At 38.1% G+C, this 21,096-nt stretch overlaps 1 protein-coding gene across 2 annotated transcripts in view; it reads left to right on the top strand.

The window, feature by feature from the left end:
* IL12RB2 (interleukin 12 receptor subunit beta 2) overlaps positions 1 to 21,096 on the top strand; it is a 77,675-nt gene that overhangs the window by 10,423 nt on the left and 46,156 nt on the right. For both annotated transcript variants that reach the window (XM_077776314.1, XM_077776315.1), the window contains exons 2-7: positions 2,114 to 2,225; positions 3,757 to 4,044; positions 11,583 to 11,697; positions 12,724 to 12,908; positions 14,319 to 14,461; positions 15,357 to 15,507. In XM_077776314.1, the coding sequence (XP_077632440.1) occupies positions 2,150 to 2,225; positions 3,757 to 4,044; positions 11,583 to 11,697; positions 12,724 to 12,908; positions 14,319 to 14,461; positions 15,357 to 15,507 (958 nt within the window). In that variant the 5' untranslated portion in view covers positions 2,114 to 2,149. The remainder of the gene's footprint in view (positions 1 to 2,113; positions 2,226 to 3,756; positions 4,045 to 11,582; positions 11,698 to 12,723; positions 12,909 to 14,318; positions 14,462 to 15,356; positions 15,508 to 21,096) is intronic.

Genomic DNA, 21,096 nt, shown 5'->3' with positions numbered 1-21,096 from the left:
TGTCTTTTGGACTAGAGTGAGGACAGTAGAAATGGAGAGAAGTGGATTGATCTGTGATATATTTTGGAGGTAGAACTGATGAGATTGATGAGATTTGGTTGTAGGGGATGAGAAAGAGGGTGGAATCAAGGATGACTTCGAGGTTTTTGAGCAATTTGGGAGCAAACATGTTATTTACTGAAATCAAAAAGGCTAGAGAAAGAACCAATTTGGAAAAGGAAGGCCAACTGAACGTGTTAATATTGAGTACTCTATTAGAGATCCAAGAGGTGTTGCAAAGAGATAGACTGGAGCATAGAGAGATGTCTGAGTTGAAGATACACATCGGAGATCATTAGCATACAATGAGCTGAGATCCTCCCAAGAGTTGAAAGTCAGGAGGAAAAGGAAGAGCAACTAGCAAAGACTATTGAAAAGATGAGTGATGACTAAGCTAGAGGTAGAAGAGTCAAAGGGGCAAGTAGGCACATTCCTATAAACCCACTAGAGCAGGGGCATCTGGGTGGCTCACTTGGTTGAGCATCCCAACTCTTGATTTAGGTTCAGGTCAGGATCCCAGGGTTGTGGGATCAATCCCTGTGTAGGGCTCTGGCTTAAGATTCGTCCTCTCTCTCTCTCCTTTTCTCCCTCCCCCCTCCCATGCTGTTCTGCTTTTCTCTCCTGCTCACTCACATATGCTTGCCCACCNAACCAATTTGGAAAAGGAAGGCCAAATGAACGTGTTAATATTGAGTACTCTATTAGAGATCCAAGAGGTGTTGCAAAGAGATAGACTGGAGCATAGAGAGATGTCTGAGTTGAAGATACACATCGGAGATCATTAGCATACAATGAGCTGAGATCCTCCCAAGAGTTGAAAGTCAGGAGGAAAAGGAAGAGCAACTAGCAAAGACTATTGAAAAGATGAGTGATGACTAAGCTAGAGGTAGAAGAGTCAAAGGGGCAAGTAGGCACATTCCTATAAACCCACTAGAGCAGGGGCATCTGGGTGGCTCACTTGGTTGAGCATCCCAACTCTTGATTTAGGTTCAGGTCAGGATCCCAGGGTTGTGGGATCAATCCCTGTGTAGGGCTCTGGCTTAAGATTCGTCCTCTCTCTCTCTCCTTTTCTCCCTCCCCACCCCCATGCTATTCTGCTTTTCTCTCCTGCTCACTCACATATGCTTGCCCCCACCAAAAAAACTAAAAAAGCAAAACAAAACAAACAAAAAACACTAGAGCAGTACTGTTATATCTCTAACACTTAACATTTTGCCTGGAATATGAAAGTTAGCCTATTTAATGAATAAGTTAATTTTTCTGAGAATGCCTAGTATGTTCTGGCACATCTCTAGGCATGGGAATAAGAGGTGAACATTTGCATTGGCTGGTTCCCAGTAGCCTAACATCACAGAACTTTCCTGCCTATATTATGGATTTTTGGCTTACCTTTAAATAGATTTTAGAGAATTTCTTAATAATTAGTAGAGCCATTCATTAGGTTTAAATTTGGAAACAGTCAGAAATCACCAGCTTGCATTTTCTGAACCATTCAAGATAGAAATACTTAGTAAAATAAATGAGTAACAAATAAAGAAGCAAACAAACAAGTAAAAATGAACTCCTATAGAAGACTCCAACAACTCCCTTTCTTACAACCAGAGATCAATCTTTTACTAAGTTCTATGAGAGGGTTATGAGCCACTTTTTAATCTTCTGTTAGTTCTGGAAGCACATGAATATACCAGAAATTCTCATTAGTCTTGGGATTTGACACCATTATGTTTGAATATAATGGTGCAACCCTGTTTGGAAGAAAACAATTTTTGTGTGAAACTGAGGCTCAGAAGGTTAAGTAACTTGCTCACAGTCTTAAAGTTCTTAAATCCAGTACTACAGGACTCCAGAGGCTATGCCTCTTCTCCCACGCTTTGCCGACTCCAAGAAGCATAAGTGAATGCGGGTTAGAGGTGGTTAAGATTTCCAATTTACGAGTTTTAAATGTATATTTCATTTTAAAAAAAATCATAATGATATAGAGAAATTAAAGGGGAATTTTAAGCCCTTCTGAATGATGTTGGTTCTGGTATTTTCTGAATGTATTTGACATGAATGAATTTGTTTTCTTTACAAGGAAAATTACAGAGGTGTATTCCAGAGTTGACTGTTCATGGCACATACAAATGGAGGGTACTCACTGGCACTTATTTTTATCATTGTGTTGTTGGTGGTTAAAGCAAATATAGGTAAGATGTTTCTGTAATTGAATTAGTAGAAGTATTTGTGGTTTAAGTTCTCAGTTACAGATGAAATATGTATTTGTGGCAATTGTTCTGGTAGTTTGTCTTTTGTAGTCAATCTTCTGTCATTTTAAGTGGGTATATCTGGTTCCATATCTATAACAAATATACATTTTATTTAACTTATACTGATTAATATGAGTCCAATCATATCATTTCTCCTTAAGTGGCTAGGTAACCACAAAGCTGACATTATGAATGAATGTTTTACTAAAATGATAGTGCATTTTAACAGAGGTTGTTTATGAGTGAATTCAACTATGCTAAAAAAAAATAACAGCTGACGTTTTCCCTGCTTTTTCTTTATTGGGAGCTTACTTTTTTACTTTCTAGCTCATTAAGATCAACAAAAATTAAAGATGCAGAGACCCTATATATGAGTAGGATGGGGTGAGGAAAGAGAAAAAGGGAGAGAGTTTTTCAGTTCTAAAATAGAATTTTTTATTTGAAGTGAATTTTTAGTATTTCCTTTATTTGATTTAAGTAACTTTTTCCTACCAATTCCTGTTTAGGGTAGTTAAAGCAATCTTACAATTACAAAAAAACAAAAACAAAAACAAAAAAAAAAACCCCAAGACTTTCAGTAGAAACTTTCTACCACATCTGATAATTCAGGGCAAATCTATAATTCTGAGGTCCTTTCACCAGCAGTACTACCGAAAACCATTTGTTTCTGAATAGTTGTCATATTTATTTACACAAAAGCTTCTGGAGAGTAAGAATGACCTCTCTTTTAATGAGTTTAATATAGTATCTGTCAATAAACAGACTCTTTTAAAAAGAAGAACACGTTCATGTAATATCATATTAGCTGTATTGGGTTATGGTTCATCTAGCCCAAGGTCTTGCATCTTGAAGGAATACCAAAATATGGCATGGTAAGACCTAATTTGCATCCTTGATGCCAACCACAAGCATAAGAGAGCCACTGAATATGTTCTTTTGTTATAAAATAAAGTTCTAGATTATACAGACTTTATACTACTAATACGGCAAGAGAACGTGTTATTCCTAAATCTACCCCTTAGAGTTTGTGATAGCCCCTTACACCATTATTTTTCTTTTTGGTGTGAGTATTGAAGTAAGCCTTGTAAATCATAAATGGGAATGGAAGCAAGTGTAATTTATTCTGGGAAGTACTTTTGAGTAGTTTGAGGAATAAGCTGCGTATAAGAGAGGTTGATATTTCCTGGTCCCATGTTCCTGAATGTTCTCCCAACACTATTTTCTCAGCACTTTTAGTTCTGGTTACAGTATTACTGTTTTGAGAACAATGCATATTTTAATTCAAACACAGTTAGACTTTAATGTGGTTACCTTCTGTTCTCATTGTGCATCACCAATTCAGAGCAATTGTAGGTTATTTATATTTCCATGATTTGACCCATCAAAGGTAATTTTACCCTGCTCTTGAGGATTACACAAACCCACCATTTTGAGATGGATTTCTTATGTGCTGACTTGTGTTTTATTGCAGATGTATGCAAGAGAGGAGATGTGACTGTGAAGCCTTCCCGTGTAATTTCACTTGGATCAGCTGTCAATATTTCATGCTCTTTGAAGCCTGAACAAGGCTGCTCACAATATCCCAGTGTTAACAGGTTAATCCTCTACAAGTTTGACAGACAAATCCATTTTCTGCATGGTCACTTCCTCAGTTCTCAAGTCACTGGTCTTCCTCTGGGTACAACCCTATTTCTCTGCAAACTGGCATGTAGCAAAAACAAGGAGTTTCGAATTTGTGGGGCAGAGATCTCCGTTGGTGGTGAGCATTCCATTCTGAATTCTAAAAACTAGTCATCTTTCAATATTTGTCATGTGTTATACAGAAATCCAAATATAGGACAGTGTTCTTTCTTTTCCTGCCACATGGATATATTTTATCTTGATAGCCATATGAGCATCTCATTGTAAGAAATCCAGAAATCAATAGAATTGGGGTCTCACTTAGTAGTGTTGTCTCTCTCTCTCCCTCTCTCTCTCTCCCTCTCTCTTTCCCTCCCCACTAGTGTTTTACCCATTGAGACCGTTTACCTGCTGTCCTTGGACTCCAGTGGTAGGAAAGAGAATCCCTGCAGCTGACTCTTCATGCCTTCTTGATTTATGAGAATTTATTCAAAGCTAAAACCTCCTAAAAAGATGAAAGAGGTACCTTTTTTGACTTAAGAAGTCCAGGCTGACCACCCGAGGCTGACCAGTTCTCCTTTCCCTAACTTAATGGTCCTTACATCCATACTTACTCCTGACCACTGGTTCTACTTAGCAGAGGTTAAAAGAGAACTGTTGCCACACTATCTTTAGCTGAGTTTTCTAGAAAGCTCCCTGAAGCAGAACTGACATGCTCATGCTTCATTGGGAGAAGGGAATTCTATAGTCTCAGGGAAGCAAGAATGGGAGGGTGAGCCATGAAAAGACCAACGCAAACAGAAAGAGGTCAAGTTACTGAGCTGGCCACAGCATCAAAAGAAAATACAGCTGATTGCTTGGTCACTTAGGGACATTCCCAGAAAAAAAAAAATGTATGGAAATACAATGACAAAGAAAGAGAAGAATTTAACTATCTGTTATTGGTCAAAGTTTGGCCACAGGGTATCAACTCCCCTACATGCTGGCTTGCACCGCTGGTCCCTCCAGGCCACTTCCGGGAGTAACAACTAAGACATCAGAGTCGGCATCTACAGCATGACCCACAGTGCCTAGGGTGAGCTGGAAGTACACCTGCCTAATGCTTGTAAACTGCAGCCTACAGTCTATAGCCTTGAGAGCCCAGCCAGACAGTCCAGTGAGCATGGATGGGCTCTGAGTCATCCCATCTCATTCTGTGCTTCCATGTTTCCAGATAAGCTCTGGAGTGGCCAGTGAAAGGCATGGGGGAGTAGGAGGAATTGGTATAGTAGAATGACTGACCAAGATGCAAGGACAGGGCCTCCGACATGAAGACAGCGATACAGAGCTCAATGAGACTCTTTCCTAAAGATGGAAACCATTATTCTTTGACCTGCAAGGATATGGTTGGTGCCAAGCAATTTTGCCTGAGAGTCACCAGAAGCACTGAGCAGAATACCAAGCAAACATCTGAACAAATCACTGGAGGCTAAAACATAAACCAGACCCAGTCCTCCTCTTCCAGTTCAGGGCCTCCTATGCATACCACTTATGGGTCATGTACTCTTGGCTCTGACTGCCTATGGTATCCTAAACATGGGCTTTAAAGCCCAACCCTGTCACTTAGCAGTAGGCAGTTTCAATTCTCTGAGCCCCAGTTTTTCTGTGTTATGAAGATACTAACACCTACTTCAGAAATACAGTTGTAGTGAATAGATGACACTTGGTATGCAAAGTGTTTAATCTAGTACTAGGCACTTGGAAAGCACCTAATGATAAGCTTTAGGGTTGAAGTTTCATTCGGCTTGACTCTTTTCTGCCTGTGCACAGTGTGTCGGGGTGTGTGGGGTAGGCAACCCCATTTTCCTTAAAAGAAAGGACAAGAAAGTGATAGACAAAATCAAAACTTTTCTAAAAAAACACCATTGGCCCTCACCTTCATTGTCCTCAGAACACCTGAGTATTTCACCTGAGGTAACTTGCCATCTTAGTAGACCAACATTACATGTGTATTAGATATTCCCTGGCGTAGATGTCAGTTGTGGGTGTTCACAGTGCTGCTGATGTTTTCTTCATATTTACTAGGCTAACAATAGCCTTAAAGGCAGTGTCCTTGCACATGTCTTTAGCCATCCCATTCCATTTCATACCTTTTCTCAGGTAAGTTAGAGTGCTACAACCCCTTTTCATTTAAAAATTTTTCCATCCAGAATGTGCAGATGCATTTGTGACAGTTTCAACATCAGAAAACCTAGGGAGATGGTCAAGAGAATCTTTCACAGTGCAGCAAAGTTAGGTGGTGCTGCTGGAATGTTACTTACACAGTGTGCTCCAGTGTGGTAACCACACCATCAAATGGCTGCTCTTTAACCAAGGTTAGCACCTTTGAGGTGAAGGACTGACTGGAAGCAGCACCTTTTTCTGAGTATGGCTAGTCATTCCAAGAAAAGACATAATGAATTTTGATTTCACCTAGTATAGTGAAATCCTGTCTAGTGAGGGAATAAAGGGTAAAGTGAGGGAGTAAAGAGCCCCTTTTCTTTTTTGTGATAAGTGGTGTCCACAGTGCCATTATATACCCTGAGAATGCTGTCATAAAGTTGGCTGTTTTCTCAGAACTGGGAATGGGTAATTTAGCCTTTCTTCCCAGCCCTTTCTAGGGCTTGGACTGTTCTGCTGCCAAGACCTCATTCAAATTGTGTAGTAACTAAGCAATCAGTGCTCTAGTTTAACCTCATAGGATTGATCCACAAACTATTTAGAAAATCAAGGCAATAAATGAGGGACAATGGATTCTTGCTTGGGTGGGTTTTTTTTAAATGTTTATTTATTTATGAGTGACAGAGAGTAAGAGAGAGCGAGTGAAGGAGGGGCAGACATAGAGGGGAACAGAGAATTCAAAATGGCCTCTGTGCTCATAGCAGAGAGCCTGCCCCAGGACTCAACCTATGAACTAAGAGATCATGACCTGAGCTGAAGTCAGATGCTCAATCAATTGAGCCATCCAGGTGCCCTTGGGTGTTTTCAACATATGCTGGGCTGTTGATATTTCTGAAAACTGTTTTTCCAAGACAATTAATTTCCCATAGTAAATAGGGCTTTTAAAAACAACAATAACCATAGTACTCATAACAATTTATTATATTGTAAGCTATTTTAATTTTAAGAGGCTTTTATTTCTGTCCTTTTTTTTGATGTCAGCTATTATACACTTGTATTGAAGAGAATAAGGTCTGTTTTCCCCTGGGACAGATAGTCTCTGCCAAAACCAAGTCCTGGGGTGTGGGGACCTCACATTGGGAAAGTTGATTTGTGAGTAAAAGCTGTGCTTTTTAAAATGTGAGTCTCTAGGGGCGCCTGGGTGGCTTGGTCGGTTAAGCGTCCGACTTTGGCTTAGGTCATGATCTCGCGGTTCGTGGGTTCGAGCCCCGCGTTGGTCTCTGTGCTGGCTGCCAGCTCAGAGCCTGGAGCCTGTTTCAGTCTGTGACTCCCTCTCTCTCTGACCATCCCCTGCTCACGCTGTCTCTCTCTCTCTCTCTCTCCTAGAAATAAATAAAAAACATTAAAAAAAAATAATAAAAAAATAAAAATAAAAATAAAATGAGAGTCTCTGAAAACTTTTAGGAGTAAATGTATGAGTGAGAACTAGCTTTTTCTTTACTTAAAAGTACCACATGCTTTATATGTCATTTGGTCATCAAAGGACCCTAAGAAGAGTTAGGGTAATAATGGTGGTTTGAAGACATGTATATACATTCATCTCCCTTGAAATTAAGCCAAGATGCAATAAAGTTTTCTAGAGGCACAAACCCTAAAGGACAAAAAGATGGGAGAGAAGACATATCAACAAACTTATGGAAGCTAGAAAGCAGGTAGACCAGTAATAATTGGCTTAGCCAGCAGCTGGCAATGAGAAATGTCATGAGGCAACATGATTGAATGCAGAAGATTCCAACCCAGAAAGCAGAAATTGGTGATACTATGTCTTTCTGGGAGTAAGGACTAAAAATGAGAGATTTGGTTGAAATTCTATTTGAAAAACAGATTCTCAGATCTCTTTCCAAATCCCATGTAGCTAGACATTCACTGCTCTACTACTCTGGCATAAGACTGGAGACTTGGCATGAGAGGGTCACTAAACTAATTCCAACCAGTTCAGCTGAGATTGGTAATACCATGCTGAAAAACAGAGGGATTAAAGGAACATCTACATATAGCTCCCTTCAATGCTGTTCCCTCCCCCACTCAAGTTAGAATATACTTTTCTGAGAACTATGACAAGGCCAAGAGGAAGTATCTAAGATTATTGACAATACTGGGGCACCTGGGTGGCTCAGTTGGTTGAGCATTCGATTTCAGCTCAGATCATGATCTCCCCATTTGTGGGTTTGGGCTTTGGGTCAGGCTATGTGCTGACAGCTGGAAGCCTGGAGCCTGCTTCCAATTCTATGACTCCCTCTCTGCTCCCCCTCTCCCGTTTGTGCTCTGCCTCTCTCAAAAAATAAATATTTTTTAAAAAATTTTAATAAACTAAAATAACAGTACAGATCTCCAGATCTCCCTGGAGTGAAACCCAAAGTCAGCAAATGCCCCTCAACTGACACACATACAGAGAGCTTCAATCTGTAATTTAGTGCTTCACTTCTATACATGAGTAAAACTATAAGGATCTGGGGAAAATGTCTACTATGAAAGATAGAAACCAGAACAAACATATGGAACAAAGCATATAAGCAAAGTGGAAGAAATAGAGTGTATTCAGGGAGAAGAAATATTTTTTTAAAACAACTGTCCTTGATACCCTCAGAGAATTGAGAGAAGCTATTGCATACAGAACAAAAATAGGTTGGTGTATGGAAAGAAAATATTCAGAGAATAGAAAATATGGCCCCCAAAGATAAACAAATGAAAAACTTAATAAGCATAGACATATATACTGAGGAAGTTTTTCTTTGATGGTAGAGCAGAAAGATCAAGAGCTTAAAAATATAGAGGATAAGACAAAATTAGAGGAAGATCCAACCTATGAAAATGAGATGTTTAGAAAGAAAAAAATTGAGAAGAGAGAATCAACAGAAAAATAATTCAAGACTATTTCCCAAACTGAAGGACAAAAGTTCCTAGAATGTATAAACTCAGAGAATCCAGAAGAAAGTAGACCCTCATTAAGCACATATTTCTGAAAAATCAGAATAGTGGGAACAAAGAAAAGATTTTACAGTCTTCTGAAGATTAAAAACAGTGGTTCAAGAATCAAAATGGCTTCAGGCTTCTCAACAGCACCCTAGAATATGGAAAACAATAGAGCATTGCCTTCGGAATCCTGGATGAAAATTCTTCTTAATTTAGAATTCAGTACTCAGCCTAAGTATCAGTCAAGTGTGAGGGTAGAATAAAGATATTTTCAGTCATCGTCAAAATAATTCCTTCTTGTATCCTTTTCCAGGGAACTACTGGAGGATATACCCCACCAACACAAATACTTAAATCAAGGGAGAAGAAAGAATTAGATTTAAGAAATAGGAGATCAAACACCAGAAAAAGAGTAATTTCCATGATACTAAGGACTGGCAATATCAGAATAACAGCTATTATACCAGCCACAAGGCAAACTTATCTTATTGGAAAGTTTACAAGGACCCAAGAAAGAGGTCTTCAGGCAAATGAAACAACATTTGAATATGTTAAACAGTGATTCAGATAACTGGCTTGAGAGTTTGGAATTAATAATAAGAAAACTAAACAAATGGAGAAACAAGACAATTTATTACTGACTCCAAGATAAATAAAAAGTAGTACATAAAATCAGAAGTTAATGTAGTATTCTAAGTGGATTGGTCATAAGGAGTTATGTATACAGATATGTACAGTGTATTTGTACATTTAACCATGTTCACAATATTTTCTTCCCTGCACCCTTTCCTAGGGAACTGTTACAATGTATACAGAGTGTGTGTTTCATATGTAATATATTTCATATGTAATTTGAAATACATATGTATTTCATATGTAATATTCAATGTAATATATAAATATTCATGTATATATGAGTCTGTTCTTTCAGGAAAAGAAAGTTTATTATTCCATCAAACAAAACTATATGAGCTTCATATTATTATACCCATTTTATAGATGAAAAAATTGAACCTCTGAGAAGTTTTCTTGTCCACCATCACATAGTGGGCAATTATCATGCCCAAGTCTGTAATGTTTGCTAAGGACGACAAAAGAAGAAAAAAGGCCATTTATTCCATCAATTACAACTTTTTATTTTTGGTGCAGAGAATATTTAGGGCTTTAGTGATATACTTTTTTTATCTCACCCAAAGGAAACATCTATTACATGTGGGTCTCAGTATTAGAATACAATGAGATGAATGATTAACAGATTGTTTTCCCTTACCTTCACTAAATCTGAGAAACTGCTAGCTTTGGGTTTTGCCTTTGACTATAAAATGGCTTAATTTGCAAATACACACCTTAAGGTAGAGGGATCTTGCCTTGTACACATTTGTATGTCCATAGCTAACACTGTGCCCACCCCAGGGAAGGTACTCAGTGTCCATGTACATAAAGAATCATCTTATAAATGCTTATGAAGTGTTGAAAGTGATGCTACAGAAATCAGATTTAGCTGGTACAGCTCAGAAGGACATGACTAGGGCTAGTTGGTAGAAGTGTCTTGGGAGCAAATATCAGGTCTAGGAAGAGAAAGAGCCCCTAATTTTTAAAGGTTTCTAATATTTGGGGGCACTTGGGTGGCTCAGTCAGTTGAATATCCAGCTTTGGCTCAGGTCATGATCTTGTGGTTCATGATTTCAAGACCTGCGTCTGGCTCTCTGCCATCAGGTCAAAGCCTGCTTGGATCCTCTGTCCCCCTCTCTCTCTCTCTGTACCTCCCTGCTCATGCTCGCTCTCTCTCAAAACTAAACATTTAAAAAACCAGTAAAGTTAAAAAAATAAAGTTTAAAGGTTTCTAATAGTTTAATGGACTTCACTCTAAATCTAAATCAGTAAAATCATCACCAGTGGTAATGAAGCTAGCACTGGATATTCAGCTGTCAGGGTAAATGGTGGAGTATGGTGGTAAAAGGCTTGGACTCAAGTCAGCTGCACCAGGGCTGGAGCCCTGATTCTGCCACATCACAGTTTTGTAATTTGGGGCAAGATATTTAACTTCTGAGTTTTAGTTTCCTCTTCAATACATTGATGATGATAACAATAGGGATGCCTGGGTGGCTCAGTCGGTTAAGCATCCAACTTCGGCTCAGGTCATGATCTCACGGTTCGTGGGTTCGAGCCCTGTGTCAGGCTCTGTGCTGACAGCTAGCTCAGAGCCTGGAGCCTGTCTTTGGATTCTCTAACTCCCCTTCTTTCTGACAACCCCCTGCTCATGTTGTCTCTCTTAAATAAAGACATTCAAAAAATTATTTTAAAAAAACAATGAATATTTGATGTAGTAGTTGCTATGACATCTAATTGAGAAAAGCCACCCACAGTGCATAAGACTCAGCATGTAGCGTTTGATCCATATTTGCTATTGTTATTAGAAGACATTCATGCCTTGGAAGCAAATTTGAACTTGATGGAATCTAGACATAGGGAAAAGTATCGTTATCTTGTTGTGAAATAACAATGTGACTAGGATATGAACTGTGTACCGTTTAAAATGTGAGGCTTTGCACTTCCTTTTTAAAGTTGTTCCGGAGCAACCTCAAAACTTATCTTGTATACAGAAGGGAGAACATGGGACTGTAAACTGCATCTGGGACAGAGGACGAGACACCCACCTGTACACTGCATATACTTTACAGTGAGTGAGAAACTGTATTTTTGCACTTGTTTTGTAGGTATTATCTTGGACTATAATTAGGAATTCAGTTAGATGTACGCTTAGAAATAACAGTTTTATATTTACCAGAGAGAAGCAATAGATACCTCTAGATAATTAGATATTTTAACAAAAATTCTAGTGTTCATCAATTAAAACTGATTCATTCATCCAAATGTAAGAACTGATGTCTTGGGTCAGCAATCTAACTCAGAGTTCTCTTCAGAGCATTCAAGGCTTATGTTATGCATGTTCCTTCCTGCTCTAATAGGGTTGAACTGGCTGAATTATATCTCTTCTTTTGTGGTTGCAGACTCTTGGGGTTATAATATATAGACTCCTCCTTGTGGTAGCTTTCCATTAGCTTTGGAGGAGTTTCTTTTCAAAGCACCTTTGTGTGATCTGGAAGTCCATACAAAGAAGAGTCTGGAAGATTCTGTTCCCTGGAGTTGATTCCATAATCCTATCCAAAGATCCAGCACTATGCCGAAGTGAACAGGAAATGGGGGAAAGAAAGTAGAGCCCAAGGTTCCAGGCTGTACTAGAAGTTGGTACTTCTTTCTGTGCAGTGAATGCCTAGGGCCATGGATCTTTGGATTACAGTTGGATCTGCCCTGAGGAGTCAGAATGTCAGCCAGGTTTTTGGGCTATGTATCTATATGCACATCAGAAAGTCTCAATCTGGAGTGCTTGGGTGGTTCAGTTGGTTAAGCCTCTGACTCTTGATCTGAGCTCAGGTCTTGATCTCAGGGCTATGAGTTCAAGCTCTGCATTGGGCTCTATGCTGGATGTGGAGTCTACTTAAAAAAGAGTCTCAATCCTACTAAAAAAGGGGAGAAAATATGGTCCTATTTATTACCATAGAATACAAATATTCCCATAATGTATCCAATTGACCTTCACAAAATGTCTAGAATTTTGAATATTTGAATATTATATCCCTTTTGTACTAAAAGGAATAAGTACTCATAAAGTATCTTGCTAAACACAATTGTCTTTTATTTACAGGTTAAATGGACCAAAAAATTTCACTTGGCAGAGGCAATGTAATGATCATTATTGTGACCATTTGGACCTTGGAATTAACCTAACCCCTGAATTTTCTGAATCCAGTTACACAGTCAGGGTTACTGCTATCAATAGTCTTGGAAATGCTTCTTCAGTTCCATCCACATTTACATTCTTGGACATAGGTACATTTTATATCACATTTTGTAGATATCATTCATTGGTACATGAACATTATTTTGAAAATCACTTGAATGTTCTATATGTGATTGTTTCAATAGGGACAGTGGCACAAAGATGTTACTTCGATGCAAGGAAAAGAGTGTGTGATCCTAGAGCTTTATGGAGATGGCCATACAAAATGGAATATTCAACATTATTCTCTCCATTGGAGAAAAAAGAGCTTAGTCCCATAGAGGCACTAGCTGCCAATGATACTATTTGACTGAGGAGAGGGTCCTGCAGGGTTATTCATGAAACTCAGTGTAGGCATTTGTTGTCAGAGATATCTTTTTACCCCCATGGTTACTCCACTATTCTGAGATAGGCTACCTGTGGGTTTGCTGGGCCAGATCAGAGGTGCAAACTATCAATAAAATATACCAAGGTGCCAGGGTGGCTCAGTCAGTTAAGTATCCAACTCAATTTCAGCTCAGGTCATGATTTCATGGTTCATGGGTTTGAGCCCTGCATGGAGCTCTATGCTCACAGTGCGGAGCCTACTTGGGATTCTCTCTCTCTCTCTCTCTCTCTCTCTCTCTGTCTCCCCCCCTCCCCCCCTCCCTCCCACTTCTGCCCACTCTGTCTCTCAAAATAAATAAGCTTTTTTTAAAAGTGTATCAAGGCACAAATGTATCTTGCTCTGAGAATACCTACTTCCATTCTTCTCATCACTTGGGAGCTGGAGCGAGCCAGTCTCAGCACATTTCTGAGCGAATATAATTGGCCCAGTTGAATCAGAAGCCACTGTCAGGTATTCCCCAGTTAGGACTGGGCTTCTGGTCTGCCTTAACTTCCAGCCTTACATTATGTGTCTCTCTTCTCTCTTCCCACAACACCTCTTTGCACAGCACATATTGCTATGGATCTTGACACAGGCATTTATTATACCTTACCTATCATACTTCTTCATTGACTATTTCTCTGTAAGGCATCTTCTTTTCCTCTTATTATTTTCCTCTGTTCTCTGTTCCTGTGTCCCTTCTGTATGATCTTTCCCTACCACCATTTCTTCTTCTGAGAGGTGATCACCAGTAGCCATCCCTGCCTTGTCAGCCATTGGAACTCTTGGATTTGGTGCACTGGTTTTCTTTATACACTGGATTAAATGCAGTTGATACTGTCACTAATGTTGGAGGTAGTTTATTTGGTAAAAAATGAGGGTAGATTAAGGAGAATTATTTTAATTATTTAGTAGTGGATCAAACTTTTTTCTCTCTCTCTGTAAAAGCCAGGGATTTCCTTCTTATATATGTCACCATCTTTGGTAGTCATGCATCTTAGAAATGAACTGTTCCTCCTGGCTTATGTCAAATCAAAGGTTATTTCCGATTTTGGAGACTGAATCACAGTTTTTTGTTTGTCCTGATTACTAGTGAAGCCTCTTCCTCCATGGGACATCAGAATCAAATGTGTAAATGCTTCTGTGAGCAGATGTATCCTTCAGTGGAGAGATGAAGGACTGGTGTTGCTTAATCGACTCAGATACCGGCCCAAAAGCAGCAGGTCCTGGATGATGGTAATGGTTTTTAGAGTAAAGGGGAAAACCAGGGAGGGGCTCTGTCTTTTCATGCCAGCAAAATATGAGGTTTAAGAATATTTATCCCTAACGTACACACTTGAGAGAGATCATAAAGTCATATACACCTCTGTTTATTAAGAAATATCTTGAATTTTGATCGATTTTGAATTTTTTTAGGCCACAAGCTTCTGTAAACTCATATTAATTTTCTACAATTAGTAAAGGATTCATTGTACCTCTGTTATGTACTCTTTTACTTTTTAGTAATCTTTTTTTTACATATTAGAAAATAGGACATGTCCATAGAGGCTTATATGGAATTGAATATTCCAAAGATAAAGCCCACACTTTTATATATTAGACATTAATTTTTTTATAATTAAATTTTAGGATTGTAATTCCTCCTACTATATTTGTAAAATATAATGGCTTATAATAGTAACAAAGGATAAGTTCCACATATAACTGGAACTCAGGAGAAATACAGTAATTACTTTTTTAGTATGATTAAAAGTTTCTTTTTGAAGCTGTTCTATGTCTGTGATAAATGCTTTATCACATTCTAATTATGACCAAATAAAAAACAGCCTCTAGAAAATTCTCCAGGTTTTTTCTGAAAAGGGGTATTTTTTCAACCTTTACTAATTTTTCAGCTTGTTTCAGTATCCCCTTTGAGACCCTTATAGATGGATTCTTACTCCCCAGGGTTTGTTTTTAATGAGAAGCTATTTCAGATTAACATGTATATTCAGTAATCCTGTCATTGGTATTTTTTCTCAATGAATTACAGATGTAAAAAAAGAGAAAGAGTTAACTACTCAAGTTTCTTACCTATGTGTGTCAAAATTCTTTAATTTTAATAGATACTTTTAAAAATCTTGTCTGTTTCAAGGTCAGTCCTACAAATGCCAAAGGAAGACAGGATCTTCTGGATCTGAAACCATTTACAGAGTATGAATTTCAGATTTCCTCTAAGCTACATCTATCAAAAGGTAGCTGGAGTGATTGGAGTGAACCATTCAGGACCCAAACACCAGACGAAGGTATGTGTTTTAGAAAGGAGGGCGGGAGGAGAGAGAGGAGAGACAGGAGAGGGATCTCTAAAGTACTGGTACTGAATCAACAAGTTAATTTAACATATTAAATAACAAGGAAATGGGTATATTAATTAAGTTAATTTTGACATTAGCTTAAGTACTGTAATTATCCAGGGAGATATGTTTATATTTTAAGTTTACTTATTTATTTAGAGAGAGAGAACACATGTGTACAAATGGCAGGGAGGGGTAGAAAGAGAGGAGAAAGAGAATCTAAAGCAGACTCCACACTATTAGCGCCAGCCCAACACTGGTCTCAATCTCACTAACCATGAGATCATGACCTGAGCAAAAATCAAGAGTTGGACACTTAACTGACTGAGACACCCAGGGTGCCCCCTATTTCTATTTCTTGTTTCTATTACTGTCTCAGTAATTCTCTCATTCCACAAAACCACAACCAGTAATTTCATTCCCTTATAGTTAAAACTTGATACATTTTACCTTCTGGGTTCTATGAAAATTAAAAGCTTGAAAGAAGGTAGACTCTGGAGACATATATTTTAAAATAAAAGTTAACATCCCCCAGTCCTCTCTCCTCTATATATTACAGCACTGCACTTCATCATGCCTTTGATACACACTGCTCAAATGAGGACCACCAGCCTGCGCATAGCTATGGAAAGAATATCGAATACATTTCTCAGTCTGATAGGCTTTTCTTTTGGTAATTATAGGGAAGAGAACTTACTAAGGTGTAAGGTATAATCAAACTAAGATGTAATCAAACATTTGCTTGATGAACTTGATGTCAATATTAACACAAATATTAACACAAATAGCTATTGAAACACAAATAGCTATATGAACTTGATGTCAATATTAATAAGTCTTTGGATACACAAGAAATAATTATCTGAATATTAGTCTTTAAAAGCACTCATTTACTGACATAGTGTATAGCTTTTCAGTCTGTAAATTTGGCTCATAAGAAAAATTATTGGCATATAATCCATTGCTTTATTATCTGAATATTTTAAAGTATTAATGTGAGAAATCTGAATGTTTATTTGTAAAACTTACGGATATGTATGACTGTAAATTAGTTTCATGACATGAATTATATTCATTTTTCTGTGAGCTGTGAATGGCCTTTGATAGCTGATGACACTTATTGATACCCAGGTGACTTTCAAGTACCCAAAGAGACTATTACTAAAATATAATACCTAATATATAAATTGTAGAATAATCACTATTTCCCTTTCTTCATATATTAATTGCATTTCTGTATTTTAAAAACTATTTTAAAATAAATCCATCTAATACATTATAATTTATTCCCTCTCATTTATGATAAAAACCTCTTAAAATTAATGTTGAGCCACTTGCTCTCTGTTTAAATGTTTGTCATTTTTATAATCCAGAGCTTTTTAAGCATAGTCAAAGTAATATGTTTTTTCCAATGCTTCATGTATGAGACTTTGTTTATGTGTCCTACAGATAAAATTTTTCAAAATGGGCCATATTTTGGGGCACCTGGGTGGCTTAGTTGGTTAAGCATCCGACTTTAGCTTAGGTCATGATCTCGTGGTTCGTGGGTTCGAGCCCCGTGTCAGGCTCTGTGCTGACTGCCAGCTCGGAGCCTGGAGCCTGTTTCAGAGGCTGTGTCTCCCTCTCTCTCTGACCCTCCCCTGCTCGCGCTGTCTCTCTCTCTCTCTCCTAGAAATAAAAAAATTAAAAAAAAAAGGGCCATATTTTATGTCCAAGGCCAGGGTAGTAAATAGGCTGAGCAGTTTTTAAGTTCTGTCACATTAGTCTTAACTATAAACCAGGGAAATTCTGGGCTTGTGAATTCTTGTCATTCTTACTGACATTTAATAATGACCTCTTTGGAGATGTGTAAATAGGTTTTTTTTCTTTTTCTTTTTTTGTTTTTCTGAAAGTATTTGTTGAATTAAAAACAGTTCAAGATAGGACCGTAACAACAGTAATTTTCTCAAAGCCCCTAAAATAAACCACTATCATAACAATGAGTGCAGCAACTTGTTATGGTTGTGAACTCATGGACAGTTATGAATTGAATGAAGGAACTGGCTTCTTCACAGTAATTGCAGGCATTCATGAAGAGAGAAACCCATACTCTGAGATGCATCACATTTACCAAGCTCTGTTGGTTTCCTTTTAGTGTCTGCATCTCCCTTTTCTGTGTTTCATCTTTCTGGGGTTGATGTAGGACCTCTTCCCTCTTACTCTAAGCGGCTTCGTTTTTACCCCTTACCGCTATTTCTGTCATCAGTTTCTTTATGAAACACCAATTGATGTAAACCAAAAAGGTGTGAATTTTTTTTAACACTTCTTCCTTTTCAGCCTTTGAATGTGTACTCATATGTAACTTGGCATTAAAAAAAATTACTAGTAAGCTTTTTTTTTCTTTTTAGTTACTCTTTAAAACTTTGAATGATCTTATGATAGAGTTCTTTGGAGCCTTTGCTGCCTATAACTAAGCAATTTTTATCTTCTGGTGGATTGGGCACAGTTATTTAAATCATGTCAGTAGAGAATGAGGGCTTTATTTACTCCATATGGCCCTTTCCTAAGTCATTAAATTCAACTCCTCTCATGGTCCTCCATGAAAAACACTTTTTAAATGACCATTAAGTAAGGAGTGGAAGGAAAGAAACTGCTTTCCTCTTTGTAACAGGACAGTCCCTCAATCTGTGTCCATCAAAAGCAGGTCTGATACTGAGAACTGAGCAACCATATTTGGCCTGTAGTGGGAAAACATTCTTGAGTTTGGGCTGCATGGTCTCCAGGCACATCTGGCAAAGTAAGGTGTTAGAGTAGGGGATTCCCTCACTACCTAAAACACCCAGGAAAAGACTCCAAAAAAAAGATGAACAAGCCATTCCTTGGAGCTATACTATAAATTAGGTGTTTCTGTCTGCTCATTCACCATTTTTTTTTAAGTCTAATTTACATGTTTTGGTCTTGTTAAACTCTACCATATCCAATTAATAAATAAATGAAATGCTACATGCTTGAACTTACACCAGAGCAGTGAAGGAGTAGACCTCCCTAACCCCTTCCCCCACCCACCGTAAGAGGTGGTGGCATGGGTGGTTGGTGAGAGACTCCCAAAGGGGAGAAAGTGTAGGGTCACCAGTTGCAGCTGCCGCTTCTCACATTGAGAAGCTAGGCAATTCATTCTTTCATTTGTAATTCTGAAATATTGCTAAAATGAGTTAATTTTAGTGAAAAGAAGAGCTCTGACCCATGGTAAGCATTCAGTAAATTTAGCTGTTGTTTTCTTCATTTGAAAAATGAAATGTTAGAGCTAACAGAACTTGTTCAAAGTCTCAGAACTAAGAATTGGAGACCCCGGTTTTGAACACTGGTATGTTTTATCACATAGCCCAAGCTCTTGGCTCTGAGAAAGCCAATTAAATACTCTGAGAAGAAAGTTATTTTACCATTTTGGTTAGCAAGTACTTAATAATGGTTTAGCTTAGGGATAAGCAAACATTTTCTGTAAAAGTCCAAACAGTAAATATTTTCAGCTTTGCCGACCATCTCTCTGTCACCAGTACTAAAATTTGCTATTGTAGTGTGCAAGCAGCCACTGACATGTATAAATACATAGACAATGCCATGTCCCAATTAAGCCTTATTTATGGATACTGAAATTTGAATTTTGTGCAATTTTCACATGTGACTAAAAATTATTCTTCTGTTTGTTTTCAACCATTTAAAAATGTAAAACCCATTGTTAGTCCACAGGCTAAACAGGGAGCAGATTTGACCCACTGGCTGTAGTTTGCTGACTACTAAATTAGTTTAACCTGAAAATATCATTTATCTGTCTATCTGCCTAAGGCTTGAGGAAAAGAATTAAAGGTTCTTAGCCTTTTAAAGAGACTTACATGCAAACATTTTCATTAGAAGGAAAATGTTATGTTTGAGATCCAGTGACACTCCCTGCCTTCCTCTCTTCTTTGGTCCCCTCTAAGCCCAACATCTATCCTGGAAGAAATCAGTGCCTGAGCTCAACTAATTTGACAAGATGGTGATCACCNAACAGTGCTGTAGATGGATCTGTGAGGAAAGTGTGTGTGTATCAGGAACTAGGCCAGGCGCTGGGACACAGTGATAACTGGTCAAATCCTCAGACTAAGAGTCTATTTTGGAACATTAGGGAAAGATTCCTGGAGGATGCAACACCAAGAAGAAATGCAAAGTTCCAACACAATCTTATGGCCTTCCCTCATCTGGAACATATGGCCTTCAAGGTCATTGCAGTAGGAGAAGGGAGCTATTTCCTCCTTGAAGTACTTGATTCTTTTGAATTCTTTGAAATCTCATGTTCCTGGATTTTATTCTTCTTCACTGACCACTTTTTTTTTGGTTTCTTGCTAGTCAGTTTTCTCTTCTCAATACTAATCCCTATGGATTTTCCCTGGGCTCCCTTCTTTTCCCAGGTGACCTTATCCAGTCCCACAGTTCTGAAACTAGACAGACAGATGACAGGTACATAGATAGATATCTCTGTTTTTCTCCAAAACAAAATGTTTTCAAAATACTATTTATTTCTTATTTCCAAAATACTTCTGTTTCAATATTTTCTATTTTAGTAAATGATACCACCATCTACCTAGTTACTGAAGTCAAAAATCAAGAAATTATCCTTAAATTCTCCTTTTTCAAATAAAAAAATTCTTTTTCCTTATTCCACAGTACCAGCACTTGACTCTCCTAAACATATTCAAAATCTGTTCATTTATTCTGTTGCCACTATGATTATCCTAGGGTAAGCTACTTTCTCCTTACAAAGATGACAGCAAAATGAATAGTTAATAAACCCACCATTCAACTTAAATACTATAAAATTACCAATATACTATTGACACTATCCTGATTATATGTTTATCAGTACTTTTCACATAGCTTTCAGAAATGTATGTATCGCTAAACAGTTATTAGTTTTGCTTATTGCCATGGTTGCAATGTCCATAGAATGACAGGAGAAAATCTCAGGTGTGACAGGTTGAGAGTGTGTGTGAAGTAAGGGATTAAAGACGACAATTCACAGCTCTTCATGAAATTCTGTGAAAGAGAGCAGAGATGCAGGGCAGTAGTTGGAGCAGGATGTGGTATCAGGAAATGCTTTGTCTGGTTTTGTTTTTAGGATTGGTGAAAATATAGTATATTTTCAAGGTAATGGTAAGGTCCCAGCAGAGAGGGAGAAATTAATAATACAGGAGAAGTCCTTGATAAAGCAAGGGAGGATGGGATCCAGAACTCAGGTTGGGTAGAACTTTGATGGAAGTAGGGATATTATGTTAGGGAATTGATGGTGAACCTTGGAGGTTTACCTGGTCGAAAGATGAGGGACCCCGGATTACTTCCTTTTGCTCAGTGAAGTATGAAGCAAAAGAATCAGTGGACAGAAAAGATCATTAGAAGTGAGGAGGTGGAGGGACTGACAATAGCAGCTACTGAGAAGGAATACCTTGTGGATGGTAGTAAAAGAAGTGAAAAGACAGAGTGAACCAAGTGTTAAACATCATTCATCAAGAAGGAAGAGGAATGGGGGGG

The sequence above is a fragment of the Crocuta crocuta genome, unplaced genomic scaffold (assembly GCF_008692635.1).
Source record: "Crocuta crocuta isolate KB4526 unplaced genomic scaffold, BGI_CrCroc_1.0 scaffold17, whole genome shotgun sequence".
NCBI classification, from domain to species: domain Eukaryota; kingdom Metazoa; phylum Chordata; class Mammalia; order Carnivora; family Hyaenidae; genus Crocuta; species Crocuta crocuta.
This window is presented reverse-complemented; position numbering and strand designations above follow the sequence as displayed.